Genomic DNA, 16,154 nt, shown 5'->3' with positions numbered 1-16,154 from the left:
TTCCTAAGAATTAGATATGAAAAAGTTCAGGTTAAAATTTTGAGCTAAAACTCGGTTTTCTTCCGAATCTGGTCAAAGTCATTTTAGTTGATTTTGTTTTACTCTGTAAGTTCTTAGGAAGAGCAGCAGGATAGGCTTTGTTTGAGACAATTAGATTGGGTGGAAGGTGAGCCAGCATTGGCCTTGGAGGACCTGCTGGGTCAACCTTGGAAGAACCCAAGGATGAATCTTTGTTCTGAGAACAGCACTACTCACTGATGTAATCTGGCGTATCACCTGGATTGTCTGTTTATGAAAATGCTGAGCCCCACCATGAAGAATAGTCCATCCAGTGCTTTGGTTCTCAATTGTCACGGTCAAAGAAAAGTGAGGACTACTGGGCCTTCTTTCCCATCGTTTTGCTCTCTCTCTCTGCTCCTCTGTTGATCAATTTGTATATTATTTTTTCATAAGCTTATATCTCATATCCTCAGTAACTTGCCTCTCAACCATTACTTCCGATTCTCGTGACTCTTACCTTCAAACTTTTGATATCAAGGATGAAATTTTGAAGTTCTGTAGGGCTATGAGCTAGGGCCAGCATGATTGCTAAAAAAGTCTTGAGCAAAGGAGAAGCAAGGAGGTTTGTCGGCATGGGAAGGCACAGGATGGCTGAAAGGGATACTGCAACAAACTTGAGCTGATTTTATAGGTAAATACATTTCAGCATATATTGTTGACTACAACTCAGCAAGTGGCTACTTGTAATTTCAATGTTTCGTCACTTAATAAGTCAGCTTTTTAGTTTACTTTCTATCTAGTCAATTTTTCTAGCTAGAAGATTACAATATAATTAAATCTACATGTATATTGGCTGGAGGATTTATATAGGCTCTCAACTTGGCTCATGACAAGAATACATGGAAGCTTGTGGCTTCCTAGAGGCACAGGCAGGGTTGCCGTCCATGGCGAGTAAATCTTCTAACCCATGAGACATGTTATGCACAAAATCAACTTAAGTGAGAATAGTACAAGTGAGAGACAGAGGGAGATGGAAAATACAGAGTGCAGGTCAGAATGGCTTATGGAGACTTTAGTTTAGTTTTCGTACTTTTTCTTGCAGTGGCAAAACAATGCACTAGCTTTTAAGCCTATCTCACTTCATGTTAGAACTTGAGATGGCAATCTCAACAGAATTAAAATTATATCTCTCGTATGCATGGGCTTAGATTTACCCTTCATGTTCATGGCATGAAAAAAAAGAAATTCCTGACCTTTTTCCATTTAAGCAAAGTGGGTAAGAAAATTAATATATTAGTAATATTAGTTTTTCACCTCTGGTTTTGTCTTTGGCGGAGAGAAACAGGATGCTGTCGGCAAAGACTGACTGCTTACCAACTAGAAAAGAAAAATTTCTTACTGGGTATGGTATGGATTTAATTGTTTGCTCCACTCATGTTCTTGTTAAAGGGAATGAGGTATCATGATTAATACAGGACAGGGCTTTTCTTTCTACAAGAATCTTCACACTTTCAATGCTATCCCATGATTAAACTTTTTTTTTCTTTTTAAATTTTTTTGGCTGTCCACTTATACAAGTGTTGATTGTTTTCGAATTTGAAGCCCATCTGTGGGAGATGATGTTGAAATGGATTGGCATTATTCATTACTTGTGGTCCTTCTGTTGTTAGTCACTGTTTATGGAGTAATTTTCAGTGACTTGCTATTATGAGGTAACAAGAAAGTTATCTCTTTTTTCCTTTGTCATACATCACACTATTATTATAATCATCATATACTTGGAGATTACAATAAACTGAACTTTTTTTTATGTACTTTAAAAAATAGCATTTTTTTTAAAGGTGAAAATATGAAGTTATATGTATTGTGGGGGAAGTGGGGTTAAGGCCAATGAGTAGATAATCTCTGGGGGGTAGTGCAGATAAGAGAGGAGGGAGGGGTTGGTAATAATGGTGCCCTGTGGATGGGCAGCCATGAGTTACAAAGTATTTATTCCTGCTTTTTGCAATCATTGATACTGCTCAATTCTGCCTCTGAATGATGCTTACTTCAATCTCATTCAGCCTTTGTTTCCATTCCCTCCTCCAAATATTCAAATCATATCTTGGTTGGATTTTTATCAAATCTATACAAGAATCAATGTTTTTTCTTTTTTTTTTCACAATCAGCTTTCTAACTCCAAATATATCATGCTTGAAACGAATTGCAGTATTAATTATATTTTAAAATAAAGTTGACTGAATCCACTAATATAAAATTCTAATTATAATATGTTATATATTATAAAAATATCTTATTATTAGTTTTGATGAATTAGATGTATAAGCATGAATATTTCCTCCCACCATACATACATACATACATACATACATGCATAGAAGTAGATCTTTCATAATTCTGATGTTAAAACAGAGCTCTCACCACCAAGAAAAAAAGAAAATAAAAAGCAGAACATTAGTAGGTCCATCAACATTTCAATTATCTCCTCTAAGAATCATGATTTATACTCATTACAAAACCTAATTATAATCTCTTAACGGTCTTCTAGCTCCATCATTACTTATCTTTACCTTTTCTACTCTTCAAAAACTGTTATTTTCTTTATAATTAGTAAAGCAAATTATACTTCTCTTTCTCTTTGGCTCCTTCCAATCAAATTCATCTGTATAATATTTTTAACTTTGTGTTGGATTAATGGGTTAATTCATTTTATGACTATTTACTTTTCTGGGGTTTTGGTGATCAAGGTAAATTTTACCCTCATGCAGTGATGATGATTGCTTTTATGTAATTAAAAAAAATAAATAAATTAGGCATAATTATAAAAAAATACCACTAATTATCCTATGAATTATTAAAAAAATTAATGACACTGAATCCCTAATGAATTGCCATGTTGGAGTTAATAATAGACATTACCAACCATATTATTGCAATCCCTTTACTCATTGTCATGGATTAATTGGTTATTGGTGTTCATGCATGTCAATCAAATGTTCTTTTCAAACTTTTTTTTTTTCAAATTAAAATTTGAAAAAAATTACTTTTTTGTGAGAAAAGGGGGAAAGAAAACATTTGGGGAAAAGGTTGAAAATCTAAGGCAGGTTTGATTTAATAACAAAATTATGATATGTAGTTATGGGCCAAAGGCGTAATTGGAGAGCCAATGTCCAGATGAATCTGTGCTACACAAAGCTGTAACAGCAGGACCTGTTTTTATGACAATGGCCCATTTCAGTTATATCTTCAGACCTCAAATAATGGATTATGGGCCACAAGCAAATCTACAAATGATTGTTTCTATTCATTAATTTTGTTTTCAAAGATATATTTCCTCCGTGTAAAAAAAAAAATTATTTTCATATGTTGATAAAAATGTAACTAATATAATTAAATTCATTAATTTTTATATTTATTTTCTAATACATTTCAACTCACATTGGCGCATTATTAAATTGTTCTTAAAATTAATAAATTTTATTTTTTCAATATAACTTAAATAGACATTAAAATTTTAATAAATAAATTATTATTTCAAAAAGAAAAATATCTATTGTTTAAAACGGGTAAAAGAAAGGGGGTGAGGGAGCATTTTTTTTTAAATTTATTTAATCCTAATTGAGATTAAAATTTAAAAATTTTACCATCATGAAGAGGATTCCAGTAATTTAGGATAAACCTCATCGATAGAGGTAAATTTTACCTTATTCAACACAATTATATTTGTTATTATTTATAGACCATACTTATTCATGATAAATCAATAATGTTATAAGATTGACATTATTGTCACACAAATTTATTTCATAATTAATATATATATATACTTTTACAAAATTGAGTTTATTATAATGAAAGTTGTTACAAGGTTGTCAAGAAAATCTCAAGTTCAAAGCAACTCTGGATCACATATTTCACAATTTTACACATTGATACTTCACTGTCCAAAGTTCTATGGCTTAATGGCATCCTCCAACAAAGAATTATCAAACCAGATTTTTCAGGCAGTAAAAGGGAAAAAAGATATGGATAAGATTTTCCTCATCTACAATTCTAAATAGAATTTCTGGTGCTTAATTTGACGGTTTAACTGAAGGCAAGGACAAAAGAAAAAGAGAAGAACGAATTGGATTACACGATTGAGATAAAAAGTGAGGTGAACTTGATAAAACATGGAAAAATAGAGCAAATATACCCCAACATAATGACATTCTCACCACAATGCGTTTATTTACACACCTGAGCACTTTTGTGATCCTGATTGTTCTGTATTCTGGCGAAGTATCTTCCTATTCAAGCTATGTAATCAAGTTCCACAAAAATGTATTAAATTTTTAATATTCAGAAGTTATTCCACGTTCACCTGTGCACTGGCTGCCTCCATTAACCCATTGCGTATTTGTTCACCAACATCCCTAACATGACCAGGGCCATGGGGAATGAAGACAGTCGTGTTCTTAGATGAGGATCCAAGATCTTTGATTGTGTCAAAGTATTGGGTGATCATGATAAGATCCATCACCTCCTTAGCAGAGGTGCCCTCCACCTTGTGAGAAAAATTCAGTATGTTCTCTCTCAAGCCATCTGTGATTGCCTGCCTCTGCCTCGCCACACCAACCCCACCAAGGTACTTGGCTTCAGCATCCGCTTCTGCCTTCTTTACTTGAAGCACCTTTTCTGCTTCTCCTTTGTATACACTAGCAAGCTGAAGCCTTTGAGCTGCAATAGGGAATAAGTTCAGTGTGCATTTGTGGATAATTAAGCAATAACCAAATTTACTGAACTAAGTTCTTCAAATGTTTAGATGCTATGCTAAAATCAAGCAACGAACTTCTCATCAGTAAAAGCATACTCTCTTTGATGCCTAATTCATGAATTTTCATAAGCTGAAGCTTATTAGATTGGTAGCAAGAGCATATGCCTCCAATTAGTCAATTACAGAGTTTTGAGCAAGGAAATCACAGCAATAATGCCCACAAATGATTTCTACTGTCCTTCTGAACTATTTATTTGGCGTCACACATGAAACAGTGATGGTCATAAAACATAACAGACAGCTAGAATTTGCGTCATCTACTATCTTCATTGCACATTTGGATAAGAACTGTGTCTGTGATAACATAACATGCTATGTTCAAGAATCTCCTCTTTCCAAAAATCAATCACAGTCATCATTTTCAATCAACCATATTCGAAAATTAGAGACGAGAAAAAACTTGCGTTGGTGAAGTAAAAAGAATAAGAGACCAGAAAATGCGGATCACCTGCATTAATCTCATTCATTGCCTTTCTCACAGAGGCATCAGGTATAATGTCAACCATCAGAATGTGCTCTATGCTATATCCATAAGCTCCCATCACCTGATACATGATTTCAACAATACATATGGAAAGAAACACATGACATTATGAAAAGCCCTATCTAACATGATAGGAAGCATGTATCAGCAACCACATAAGATAAAGCATTCAAAGAAACAAATACAAGAAAAGACTGGCCTAAGCTTATATATACTGGCAAAAGAAACAAGAGTATCAATGTCACAACAAAGTATTTCAGCTTAAACTGGCATATCTGGCTATAAACTTATGGAGTTTTGCAAAAGCATTCAAAGAAACAAACACAAGAAAGGACTTCCCTAAGCTTATATCTAAATATTGTAAAAAGGAACCAAAAGTATCTATGTCACAACAAAGCATTTTAGTTTCAAATTGTCATATTTGGCAATCATCTCATGGAGTTATTTTCTTGGAACATTTTTTTTTGTAAGTATATTTTGCAATAATTTAAAATTCAAATGTAATGCTGTTTAAACCTTTGTAATTTATTTGGCCAGAATTTTGTAGCTACCAAGATGTTTCATGAATTCCAGCGTAAAAGAAGTAACATGAGTAAAGCAACAATATATCTGAATTAAAATGAGCCCAATCTCCGTAATAATCAAATTAAACATGCAACTCTCGTTATTGATGGCTGACATTAAACAAACAGATCTATTTACCTTTTCAAGCTCCTCCAAGACAGCTTTAGCAACTTCACCTTTCTGTTCAAAGAGTTCATCCAAAGTCATTCTTGGAACAAGAGCTCGAACCACTTAAAAAGACAATAAATACATCATTTAGAAAAGGTGACAATCTAACAGCATTTAAGAATGGTAAAAAGAAAAAAAGAAAAACACTGTTGTCGCAATGAAGAATTACCATCAAATACATAAGCCTGAATCTGCTCCTTGGGGTTTGCCAACTCGTAAAATGCATCATCAGCATTTTCCTTGACCACTCGATACTGAATTGAGCACAACAATTGCACAAAGACATTGTCCTGCGATACATATTCTGAATCATTTAATCATCCGAGTAGAAAACACACTCTCCATCTCATTTCCATTCTCATTGCCTATCATTGTTACAATCTAAACTCAATTTCTAATTTCTTCGCTTATTTGGTATAGAAAGATAGGACTCTCAAATTCAAGAGTAGAACGGGAAAAACCCTACAATTCTTCATTGATTAATTTCTTAAAAAAACCTAAAATCCTATTTAACAATTTAATAGAGCAATTGAGGAAGAGAACGGCAAAAGTAACCTTGGTCTTGGTTTCGATGCGGACATCGAGGGAGTTAATTCTGGTGGAGAGGATGCCGGCGAGACACTGACCAGCCAAGGGGTTAAAGAAATGGAGTCCAGGCTCAGCCAATTTCTCGAAGCGGCCCCACCTCTCGACGATGCCTATGCTGGCCTGGTCCACGCATCCACACAATAAACACCAGGCGTTACCCATTTCGGTTGATCGAAAATTCTCTCTCTTTCTCCGATTCCCAGCGAAAGAAAAAAATTCAACTAGAAGCCAATTCAAGGGACTGACGAGGCGCTGCAGGAAAAGACCGCCTTCTTCCCCATGCATGGCCCTTTGTCCGTTTTCCACATGGTCAACGGGCACGCTGCCACGCAAGTGATGACTCTATCCTTATTGTGAATGTGGGCTTACTCGATTATAGACTTCCGCATTTAGTAGGTCCAGTTGGACTTCAAATGTCATGTTCAAAAGGTGAGCTCAATTGATCGAACAAATTCAGCCCAATTAGATAAAAATACATATCATAATACCAGAACTTCCTCCAATTGCAACAAATCTCAAACCAACAATTATTTTGTTATTTGTTTATTATGCTAAAATATTTCTATATAGATTTTTGGACTTTTTCGAACTGGCTTGATTGTTCAATGTATATAGTTTGGAGTGAATTATTGAAAATCTTTATCAAGAAGATGAAGCATATTTGCACCATGTGCACAGATGTGTGAAATGAAGTACGCAACCAGTACACGAAGCAATAGATCCAAAACGTGCGAGAAAAGACCAGAAACAGCTTCAAAAAATCACTTGTACTAAGGAAATTTAGTGGATGTTTATTCATAATCTCTAACCAGTGCATAAATACATATCTACACACGTGCACGCTAAGAAATCTTCTCAACTTTTCCAGTAAACAGCAAAATAATGAAGCAATGCAGTTGTAGCATGTAAGATAAAATCGAGTGTTGACCCATCCCAACATGTCCCCTGCAAGGATACATTACCATTTATGCAGAATATTTAAACCCACAACTAGTTTAAGTTATCGTCTTCTGACTCCCATGATTCCTTGCCATGCATATGCACGTTCTCTTTAATTATTTTCTTACTGGTTATTATACTTTCTTGGAATCCAATTTGCACCAAAAGAAAAATGTTTGTTTAATAGATTACCCGAGAATAAGTTCGATCTTGTTGGCCAGACCCTTACGAGAAAACAGCAAGCTTAATTACAACCACAATTTGCATCATCTTGCTTGCTTGCAGAATTATTAGACAGATGGGACACCTTGTAATGCAAAAAGACCAGAAGACAGAAAATTTAATAGATGGGGTTGGTTTTGTCATCTGTGAGTATGGGGGGGGAACAGCTTGATGCGGATCTAGATCTTTGTTAGGCCTTTTGGGAGGCAAAGCAAGATCCTTTATTGGTGTAACCAGCAAAATTTATTATAAATCCTGCATATTTCTAGCGGGTCCTGAATGTGGAAAATGAATCATTTATTTCTGTTTGATTACAAAAAGTTGAACAGGTTCCTTTTCAAGCTCATACATCTTTGGTTCATCTACACGTATTCCATCCCATGGACAATTCTACAAAGAGCAGGCCTAATGGAGCCTGATAAAAAATAAAACACCTGCATATATATTTATGCTTCCAAATAAACTTTGTGGCCACAGGATGTGACATAGAATGCACAAATGATGATCATTGACCTAAGCTCACTGATAGAGCAAGTTGAATTGTAAATAGAAAGTTATTCTTATGAATTCATCATTATTATGTATTATTTATGATACCGTGTGTTAAGCCGTGTTTGTTTTTCCCTTTCGTTCGAGAAACACTCATCAAACGCGTTTGTTTTTGTTACTGTTGTTGTCGGCAAATATATTTAGTGTCGTTGTGATGGACCTAGACATGAAAGGGATCTTATAGTACAGGACCGTTTTGTAAAAAGGAGTATTAATTAACATCTTGCTTGATCCATTCAATATCTTCAGGACGCCACCAAGCAAACATATCCAAGTTTTACAAATAACTCCATAAATAATTGATGTTGTTCCTATCTCCACATAGCTATAGATCTCCAAGTTGACACATATTCGCAAAACAAATAGAACATTGTTGTTCTTATGCCCCTGGCGTCTTTTTCCCACGGCTAACTCCATATCTAACAGTCTCCAAGTTCTTCCATCAATCCAATTCATAAATACCCGAAGAGAAGCAATTTGGGCCATAGGTGCTCTTGTTAAACAAGAAATTCATAGGATTGAGGATTTTGTTGTTTGGTTTTGATTAGCATTGTCTGCTTATGAAACCTTTGTTCCTTGTATCTGTTTTGTTGATATATCCCTTGTGCCAGGCTTTTTCATGGTTATCATAGGTTGGTGTTTTTGGAGATTTGATGATCAAATATAGCTGTATTTCTCATGCTAAGTTTTTTTTAAAATTTTTAATATATTTTGCTTATAAAAAAAGTTAGAACATTGGGTGGTCGAGTATGGAGAAAGCCTGATGAAAGAATAATAGAATGAGCTAAAAGAGAGCAACATGATTAGATGCTGCTATTTATAGGTACTGGATGCACATTACCATTTGAATTTGAAAGTGTAAATTACTAGTACTATTTATACTAGGAGATTATTTGAAACAGTTCGAAATAAACTTATCTAAATAATTTTTGAATCAAATTGATTAATTCAAATTATATTAAAGTTTTTTATAAATTATTATAATTATATTAAAGTTTTTTATAAATTATTATATATAATTTTAATTTACCGTAAACCGACGATGTGATTTTTTTCCGAACAAAAATGAGATTATATTTTTGAACTAGTCAAAACTTACATATTTAAAATACGTGAATCATTCTTATAGACATAAGTCAAAAAATTTAGAAAAAATTATTTTGTTATTTAAATATTCTCTTATGTCAAAATTTTTTTTTAATTATTTTTAATATTTCTAATAGTACTCTTAAGAAAATATTTTTCAAACAGCCAAAACCTTAAACAACCCATCATCATTCAAATAATTTGAGGTAGGACTATAAAACTAACTATATATACTTAGCTTGACCGTAATCTATTAATTTTGCAGTCGTTAAACAGCCCGTACACAAGAGGACTGTTAACAACTTGCACATCGTTGACGATTAATATTAGATTTAAAAACCAAGAAGTTTGTTGGCTTGGCTTGCTGCCAGTGCCGGGGTTAACATGGAGGCATTGCTTGATTTGTGTCAAAGAAATATAAATTATAGCTAATACGTTGCCGCAGATTTCTGTTATTAATTTTAAAATTTCTAACGTCTCTCCATTAAAGGACATTACAGCTGATCAATGGATTAATCATTGGCCAATGGAGAGAAAAAGATTCCATTATTTTGTGACTCAAAATTATTGGAGCCTATATACTGGTCGACACCACTTGTTTATATCATTTTTTAACTAAGCCAGTTGGATGGACAGCCCCCTTGACCAGACCTCTCCCCTATAGCTGTATATATATATAGTCCCACCGCACTAGACCAAGCCACTCATCGTCTCAACAAAATTCAGATTAAAAACCTCTATTGCTAAAATTGAATATACATAACTAAAAGATGGGTTGCTGGTCTGCTGAGAATGCTACAAATGCCTACCTCAAAACCTTGAGAATGGTATGTATATGCACTTCATTTTCCTTGGACCCTTTTTGATCTTGTTACTTGTTTTTTAGTTTTATCTAAGGCTCAAACTTTTGCTGTTGATGTGCAGGGCCAAAAGGCAAAAGAGCCAGATGTAGCTGAGTTCATCTCAGCATTAGCAGCAGGCAATAACGCACAGCTAATGGTTGTGGCATGTGCCAGTTCCGCCACTTCCACCGTGCTAGCCTTAGTGGCTGCAGCTCATCAAACGGGTGGTCGTGTCATTTGCATTCTTCGTGATCACAGAGAACTGCAAATATCTAGACATGTCCTGGGCTTGGAGGCCTGTCACATTGAATTTGTTGTTGGAGAAGCTCAAAATCTTCTATTAACAAACTACAGTGAAGCAGATTTTGTGCTTATTGATTGTAATCTGGAGAACCATGAACGGATTCTCGGAGAAGTTAAAGCTAGCAGGAAGAAAAACGAAGCAATTGTTGTGGGGTATAATGCATTTACCAAAGGATCATGGTGGTCCACTGGGTCAAAAACCCAGCTGTTGCCTATAGGAGAAGGGTTGTTAGTAACTAGAATACCCGCAAGTGCAAAGATTGGAAAGAGAAGCAGCCACTGGGTTGTTAAGGTAGATAAGTGCACGGGTGAAGAGCACGTCTTCAGAGTCAGATTCCCACAAGGGAAACAAATTAAAGCTTGAACTGTCTTTTACAAATCCCTCGGCTGCATAGGAGTAAAAGTTCTTGAAATGTTCCTTTCATTTTCTCCATTTTCCTGCAGGCCACCCAATGGAAGTATGAGGTTCTAGCTCTAATTTAGAGTATTATATGAGTTAGTTCATTAAAAAAGTCTTACATGTAGATGTAAATAGCCAATTATATACCTCCAGTACCCTTAATCAACGGGTTAATTTATTTTAATGATCTGAATATATGCGTACGTGTGAACGTTAATTTACTTGAAGGCCCAGTTGTTCTATGCTGATATTTTCTGCAACTAATTCATCTGCTGCTGCTCGACTTTTAAAACCAAAATTTCTTATGTATTCAAGTTTGTCTGACCAAAATCATATTTTAAAAGCTTTATTGATTAGACGAGATAACGACTCGCCTGGACAAGGTTAACAAAGGAGTAAATTCGAACCAATGAACTCGTCCTTAAGCTTTTTAAGTATGATTTGAGCCTCAATTAGAGATTAAGTAAAAAAAAATGATTGAGGACATAGTCGAAAATAATGTAGATGCGACTCGCATCGACGCACACTGGTGGTTATGACTGACGAGAAATAACCTGGTGGGTGGCGTTGTTTCACTTGGTCGTATTTTTTGTGGGGGCTTGAACAATCTGTAGGCTAACCAACTCCCTTGGGGTCCCGCTAGATCGCTATGGTGTTGGAAATCAATGTAGAATCCTATGTGGAGACTGATGGATAACATCTTTAGAATGAGAGCAAATTCGATTTCATATGGGGCCAGATACACCAGAGCCAGCAGTCACAACTCACAAATTCCCTTTCACCCCACTTTTCTCTGGCTCCTACAATAACCAGCCAGCCTCATAAAATCTGAACTGGAATGGGAATGTTTAACTTTCAGCTGGCCAAACCAATGATGGTAACCGGTAAGATCATGCATGAGACCTCTCCCATGGTTTTGATCTTTGATGTTGTTAGCATCCTGAATAGTTAATTACATCTGAGTAACAATTTAGGATAAAAACAACTACGAATCAATCAGCTATCCTTTGAAATTTCCTGTATCCAGATATCTGGTATTTTAGTGGTTTTCTGAGAACCAGTTAAAACCAACCACACTCTGTACTTTAGCTAAGTTTCATCTACTGCAGAGCTCAAGATCATTGGTTTGATGCAAGAGTAGATGAGCTCTTTTGTTAATGGAAAAAAACCACCCCTTTAAACATCAAATATTCAAAAAAATTATGGTGATTACAACTGAAAATTGCTTGTACTTTCCCATCTGCAGGCTTCAAAAAAACAAAGTTTTCAATAACATTCACTATAAGTTTAGGCCTCAGCAGGAGGACAAAACAAACAACTACAAGTCCCAGGAGTTCAGTTAGTGGCATAAATTACTCCTTCGAAAATTGCCCAGGCAGCTATTGAACAAGACATTCGTGAAAATTAAAGACAGCTACTGCAGTTACCCAGCTCTTGAACAATAGCTTCCATAGATGGTCTTTCAATTGGAGATTCATGAGTGCAAAGCCAGGCAATCCTTGCAAGCTTAGCTGCTTCATATTCAAAGAACCTCCCATGCAGACTAGGGTCAATGTAATCTTGGAATCTGCAAGAATCACCTCCTAGACGTACTAAGTTTGTAACTTCTCGCTTCCCCGAGAGAACTTGGAAAACAATAACCCCAAATGCATATACATCACTTTTGTCTGTGAATCGGCCAGTTGTTGCATACTCAGGAGCTAGGTAACCCATTGCAGCACTGGCCTTGAGTGCTGAGAATACAATGTCATTTGTAAGAAGGTTCTGTAAGCCAGAATCTGCAAGCAATGGATAGCACCGCTGGTCTAGAAGCACCTTCTCAGCAGTAATGTTTTGGTGAATCAAAGCAGGCTTGTTCACTTTGTACCCATGCAAATACTCTATCCCTGCTCAGGAAATGAACAGATCTTAGTAAAAGAAAATTAACCAAACACAGATCCGACATCTTGCACAAGACATTTGCATACCATGCAAGAATTCATATAAAAAGAATACTACAGTAAAGGAAGAAAAAACCATAAACTTTTATTCAGAGATCAATGACATTATTCTTAACTTTATATTCCACATATAGTTTAATGACATTATTTCTTAACATGCCTTCACACTTTAACTTCAGAATCAAGTAAAAACTGCAAAAATGTGCACCAATAACAACAGTATGGTATAAAACAGACCTTTAGCGATCCCCTTCACAATAGAAACTCTGGTGGACCATTCAAGCACACAGCCATCACCATCCTTCACGTCAAGGTACTGCAGCAAATTACCATTGGGAACAAAATCATAAATGAGAAAGCACTCCCCACGGCCCTTTGAACAACAAAATCCTCTCAACCTCACTAAATTCTCATGCCTCAGCGAGGTCAAAATATTCAATCCCTTCAAGAATTCAGCTTCCTCTGACTTGCAACTAGTTTTATTAATGCTCTTGATAGCAACAACAGAGCCATCTCTCAAAATCCCCTTGTATGTTGCAGAATAGTTACTCTTACCCAACAAATTCACTTCTGAGAAATACTGTGTGGCCGTCTCCACCTCATTCAAGTTGAACATGAAGCTCTGGAAGACATCTTGTGCATGCCCGCTGAGATTCTTACCATCAGCTAGAGGATCCCATCCATTAGAATACTCAAGACTGATTAGTGGAGAGCCATTCTTCCTGCAAACCCCCTTGGCCTGATCTGTACTTAGACGACTATCAGAAATTTCCAAAGAGCTACCAAGCTTCTGCTTTCTGCGACGATACTGAGTAAATGTCAGGATACCTATAGCTGACAATGCAACAGTTACGATTACTGTGCCAACAACAACTGAAGCCTGGTGATGGGATCTTGATTTACTTGAGCAGTAGGTTTGGTTGCAAGGCAGCTGCAAATTTGCGGTTTCAGGAATCTCCCTTGTTGACAAACCAGTGGAACCTGGTCCAAAGGGTTCAGGTCTGCTCGGATTAATACTATCTGAAACATTGCAGGCTTTCAAATTCATAAAACCAGACCCACATAATCCCAGGTTGTTTTGGTATAAGAACCCTTCACTCAGTCTCTTCAGAGCTGCATCAACCAAAGAAAACATCAAACTAGATTTAGCAATAAAGTCATTTCTGAAAAATCCAGAAGATCAAATAGTCCAAAGAGAATATCTGGTTGCAAAAGATAATCCTTATAGCATTGTTACCCAGTGGTACGTTGCCGGAGAGAGAGTTGTTCCGGACATCCAGGACTTCAAGCAGCGGACCATCTGCTAGTTTGGTGGGAATCGAACCAAATAAGCTATTGAAACTTAAGTCTAGTCGCATTAACACGCTCATATCACCTAAACTTGCAGGGATTGCACCAGTGAGTTGATTAGATTGCAGAGCAAGAACATTAAGTTTCTTCAAAGACCCCAACTGGGTAGGTATGCTTCCGGTAAACTGGTTATAACAAAGCTGCAAAACTGCAGTACAAAACCAGATAAGCAAACAAACTAAGCCAAAAATATTACCCAGTTTAGGGGAAAATGTAAATTTTCACCAAGTTTAAATCTTTTAGCCTTTAACGTGAAATCCAAAAGAAAATATAGCTTCAAAAGGCAAAACATGATTGAACACTGTTGTCTAGCGTTTTGGGAAAGTTCCATGTAAAGTTGCCAAGTTTAAAGCTTTTTCGATAATAACCATACAGAAGGAGTTATGAAGCTGGGAAATCAAAGAACAAAAACGAAGCTTTTAAATCAACTGAACATCCAAACTAAGGACCAGCCACAGCGAGAGAATGCAAGGGATGGAGAGAAAAAATAAATAAATATCATATGTTATCACAGCATAACAGTACAGGCAAATTCATGCGCAATAATTACATTAATGCAAATAATAAAACAGCGCATTCTTTCATATTTCTTGAAGCAGATCAGCAGAGTAGTGAACCTCACATTTCCATATCTCAGCTAAAGGAAGAAAGATCCATGTGAAAGAAAGACATAATGTAAACTTAACAGATAGAAGAAACCACATATCGATAAGCACACTTCATAAACCCAAGCTTAAGTCTTTCCACAGACGAAGCAACTAACCTTGCAAATTCTCCATGCTTCCGATCTCAGGAGGTATTTCACCGGTGAGATTATTCACATTCAAGTACAAGTCAGTAAGCACCTTCAAGTTCGCTATTTCCTTGGGTATCTCCCCATACAGAGAGTTATAATGCAAGTAGAGGCCTGTCAAGTGCTTTAACCCAGTAATAGCAGGAGATAGCTTACCATTGAGACCCTTTCCCTGCAAGGAAACGTTAGCCACTTGACCCTCGTCGTTGCAGGCTACACCCTCAAAGTAACCATCACAAGGGTTGCCATTAATGGTCCATGAAGAGAGGTACTTGTCCTCGGGGTCCAAGGAAGCTTTCATGTCCATGAGCGCTCTAAGCTCGGAGTTTGCACTGACCCGAGTTTCCTTGGACATGAAAATGAAGAAAAAGAAGAGAAAAACCGCAAGATTCATTTGTGATTTTAGCTGAGAATGATGGAGGACAAGCTCTCTCTAAACAAGCAGCTCTGATTTTGAGCTCCCTTTATCTCTCTCCAGATTCTATTGTGGTCACGGATTATCTTTCTATTTGACTGTTTGTTCTTTGTTTTTGCCCGGCATGTGTGCAAAAGTAACCTCTTTCTCTCTATACCTTGTAAGATAGTATAGTCTGCTGGCAAAGAGAAGATGATAAAGCAGTTAAGAGTCGCAAGGTTGGGGTGCGTATCCATGTTTATTTTAGTGGAAAGCAGCACCCTTTGGGAAAACTCAAAAAGAGAAGGAAAAGATACGATTTTTTATTTTCAGCCGTCAGATTATCTGATTTTGGTTGGATGCGTATGGGTCCTCAAAAGGCTCGGTTGCATGGTGATGTTTCCTTCACAGCTGGTGGAGTGGGAGGAAGACAGATTTGACCGTTGATTTCATTCTTCCTATTCCCATTAAAAAAAAAAAAAAAGAAATCGTCAGGGGCTGGGCAGATCTTGTTTAGGATGTAGAATATTTCAGAAAATGTAAAAATTTCCATCGTTTGATCTGCGTTTCTAAAACAATTTTTCGCAAAACAAAACATAATTTTACTTTTCTTGTATGGGAGTTCAATTTAACTGGGTCACTTTTGATACTATTTAATTTGTTGCATTTTAGATTATATTATAAATGTTATTTTTTTAAATAAATTTATATATTAA

At 36.1% G+C, this 16,154-nt stretch overlaps 3 protein-coding genes across 3 annotated transcripts; 1 reads left to right on the top strand and 2 right to left on the bottom strand.

Annotated features, from left to right (window-relative positions):
• Positions 1-4,139: 4,139 nt before the first annotated feature.
• On the bottom strand, positions 4,140-6,936 carry LOC110618319 (hypersensitive-induced response protein 4). The gene is made up of 5 exons (XM_021761476.2): positions 6,588-6,936; positions 6,202-6,322; positions 6,003-6,094; positions 5,265-5,361; positions 4,140-4,719 (listed from the first exon to the last, which is right to left on the bottom strand). Exons 1-5 carry the CDS (start codon positions 6,903-6,905, stop codon positions 4,349-4,351), a joined length of 999 nt encoding a protein of 332 aa, XP_021617168.1. The 5' UTR covers positions 6,906-6,936; the 3' UTR covers positions 4,140-4,348.
• Positions 6,937-9,996: 3,060 nt separating this feature from the next.
• LOC110618193 lies at positions 9,997-11,185 on the top strand. Its single transcript, XM_021761291.2, has 2 exons — positions 9,997-10,243; positions 10,341-11,185. The coding sequence occupies exons 1-2, from the start codon at positions 10,187-10,189 to the stop codon at positions 10,923-10,925; spliced, it is 642 nt and encodes a 213-aa protein (XP_021616983.1). The 5' UTR covers positions 9,997-10,186; the 3' UTR covers positions 10,926-11,185.
• Positions 11,186-12,154: 969 nt separating this feature from the next.
• LOC110618261 (probable LRR receptor-like serine/threonine-protein kinase At5g10290) lies at positions 12,155-15,660 on the bottom strand. Its single transcript, XM_021761398.2, has 4 exons — positions 15,015-15,660; positions 14,139-14,399; positions 13,139-14,014; positions 12,155-12,847 (listed from the first exon to the last, which is right to left on the bottom strand). The coding sequence occupies exons 1-4, from the start codon at positions 15,436-15,438 to the stop codon at positions 12,366-12,368; spliced, it is 2,043 nt and encodes a 680-aa protein (XP_021617090.1). The 5' UTR covers positions 15,439-15,660; the 3' UTR covers positions 12,155-12,365.
• Positions 15,661-16,154: the final 494 nt, after the last annotated feature.

Source organism: Manihot esculenta, chromosome 6, assembly GCF_001659605.2.
Source record: "Manihot esculenta cultivar AM560-2 chromosome 6, M.esculenta_v8, whole genome shotgun sequence".
NCBI classification, from domain to species: Eukaryota; Viridiplantae; Streptophyta; class Magnoliopsida; order Malpighiales; family Euphorbiaceae; genus Manihot; species Manihot esculenta.
This window is presented reverse-complemented; position numbering and strand designations above follow the sequence as displayed.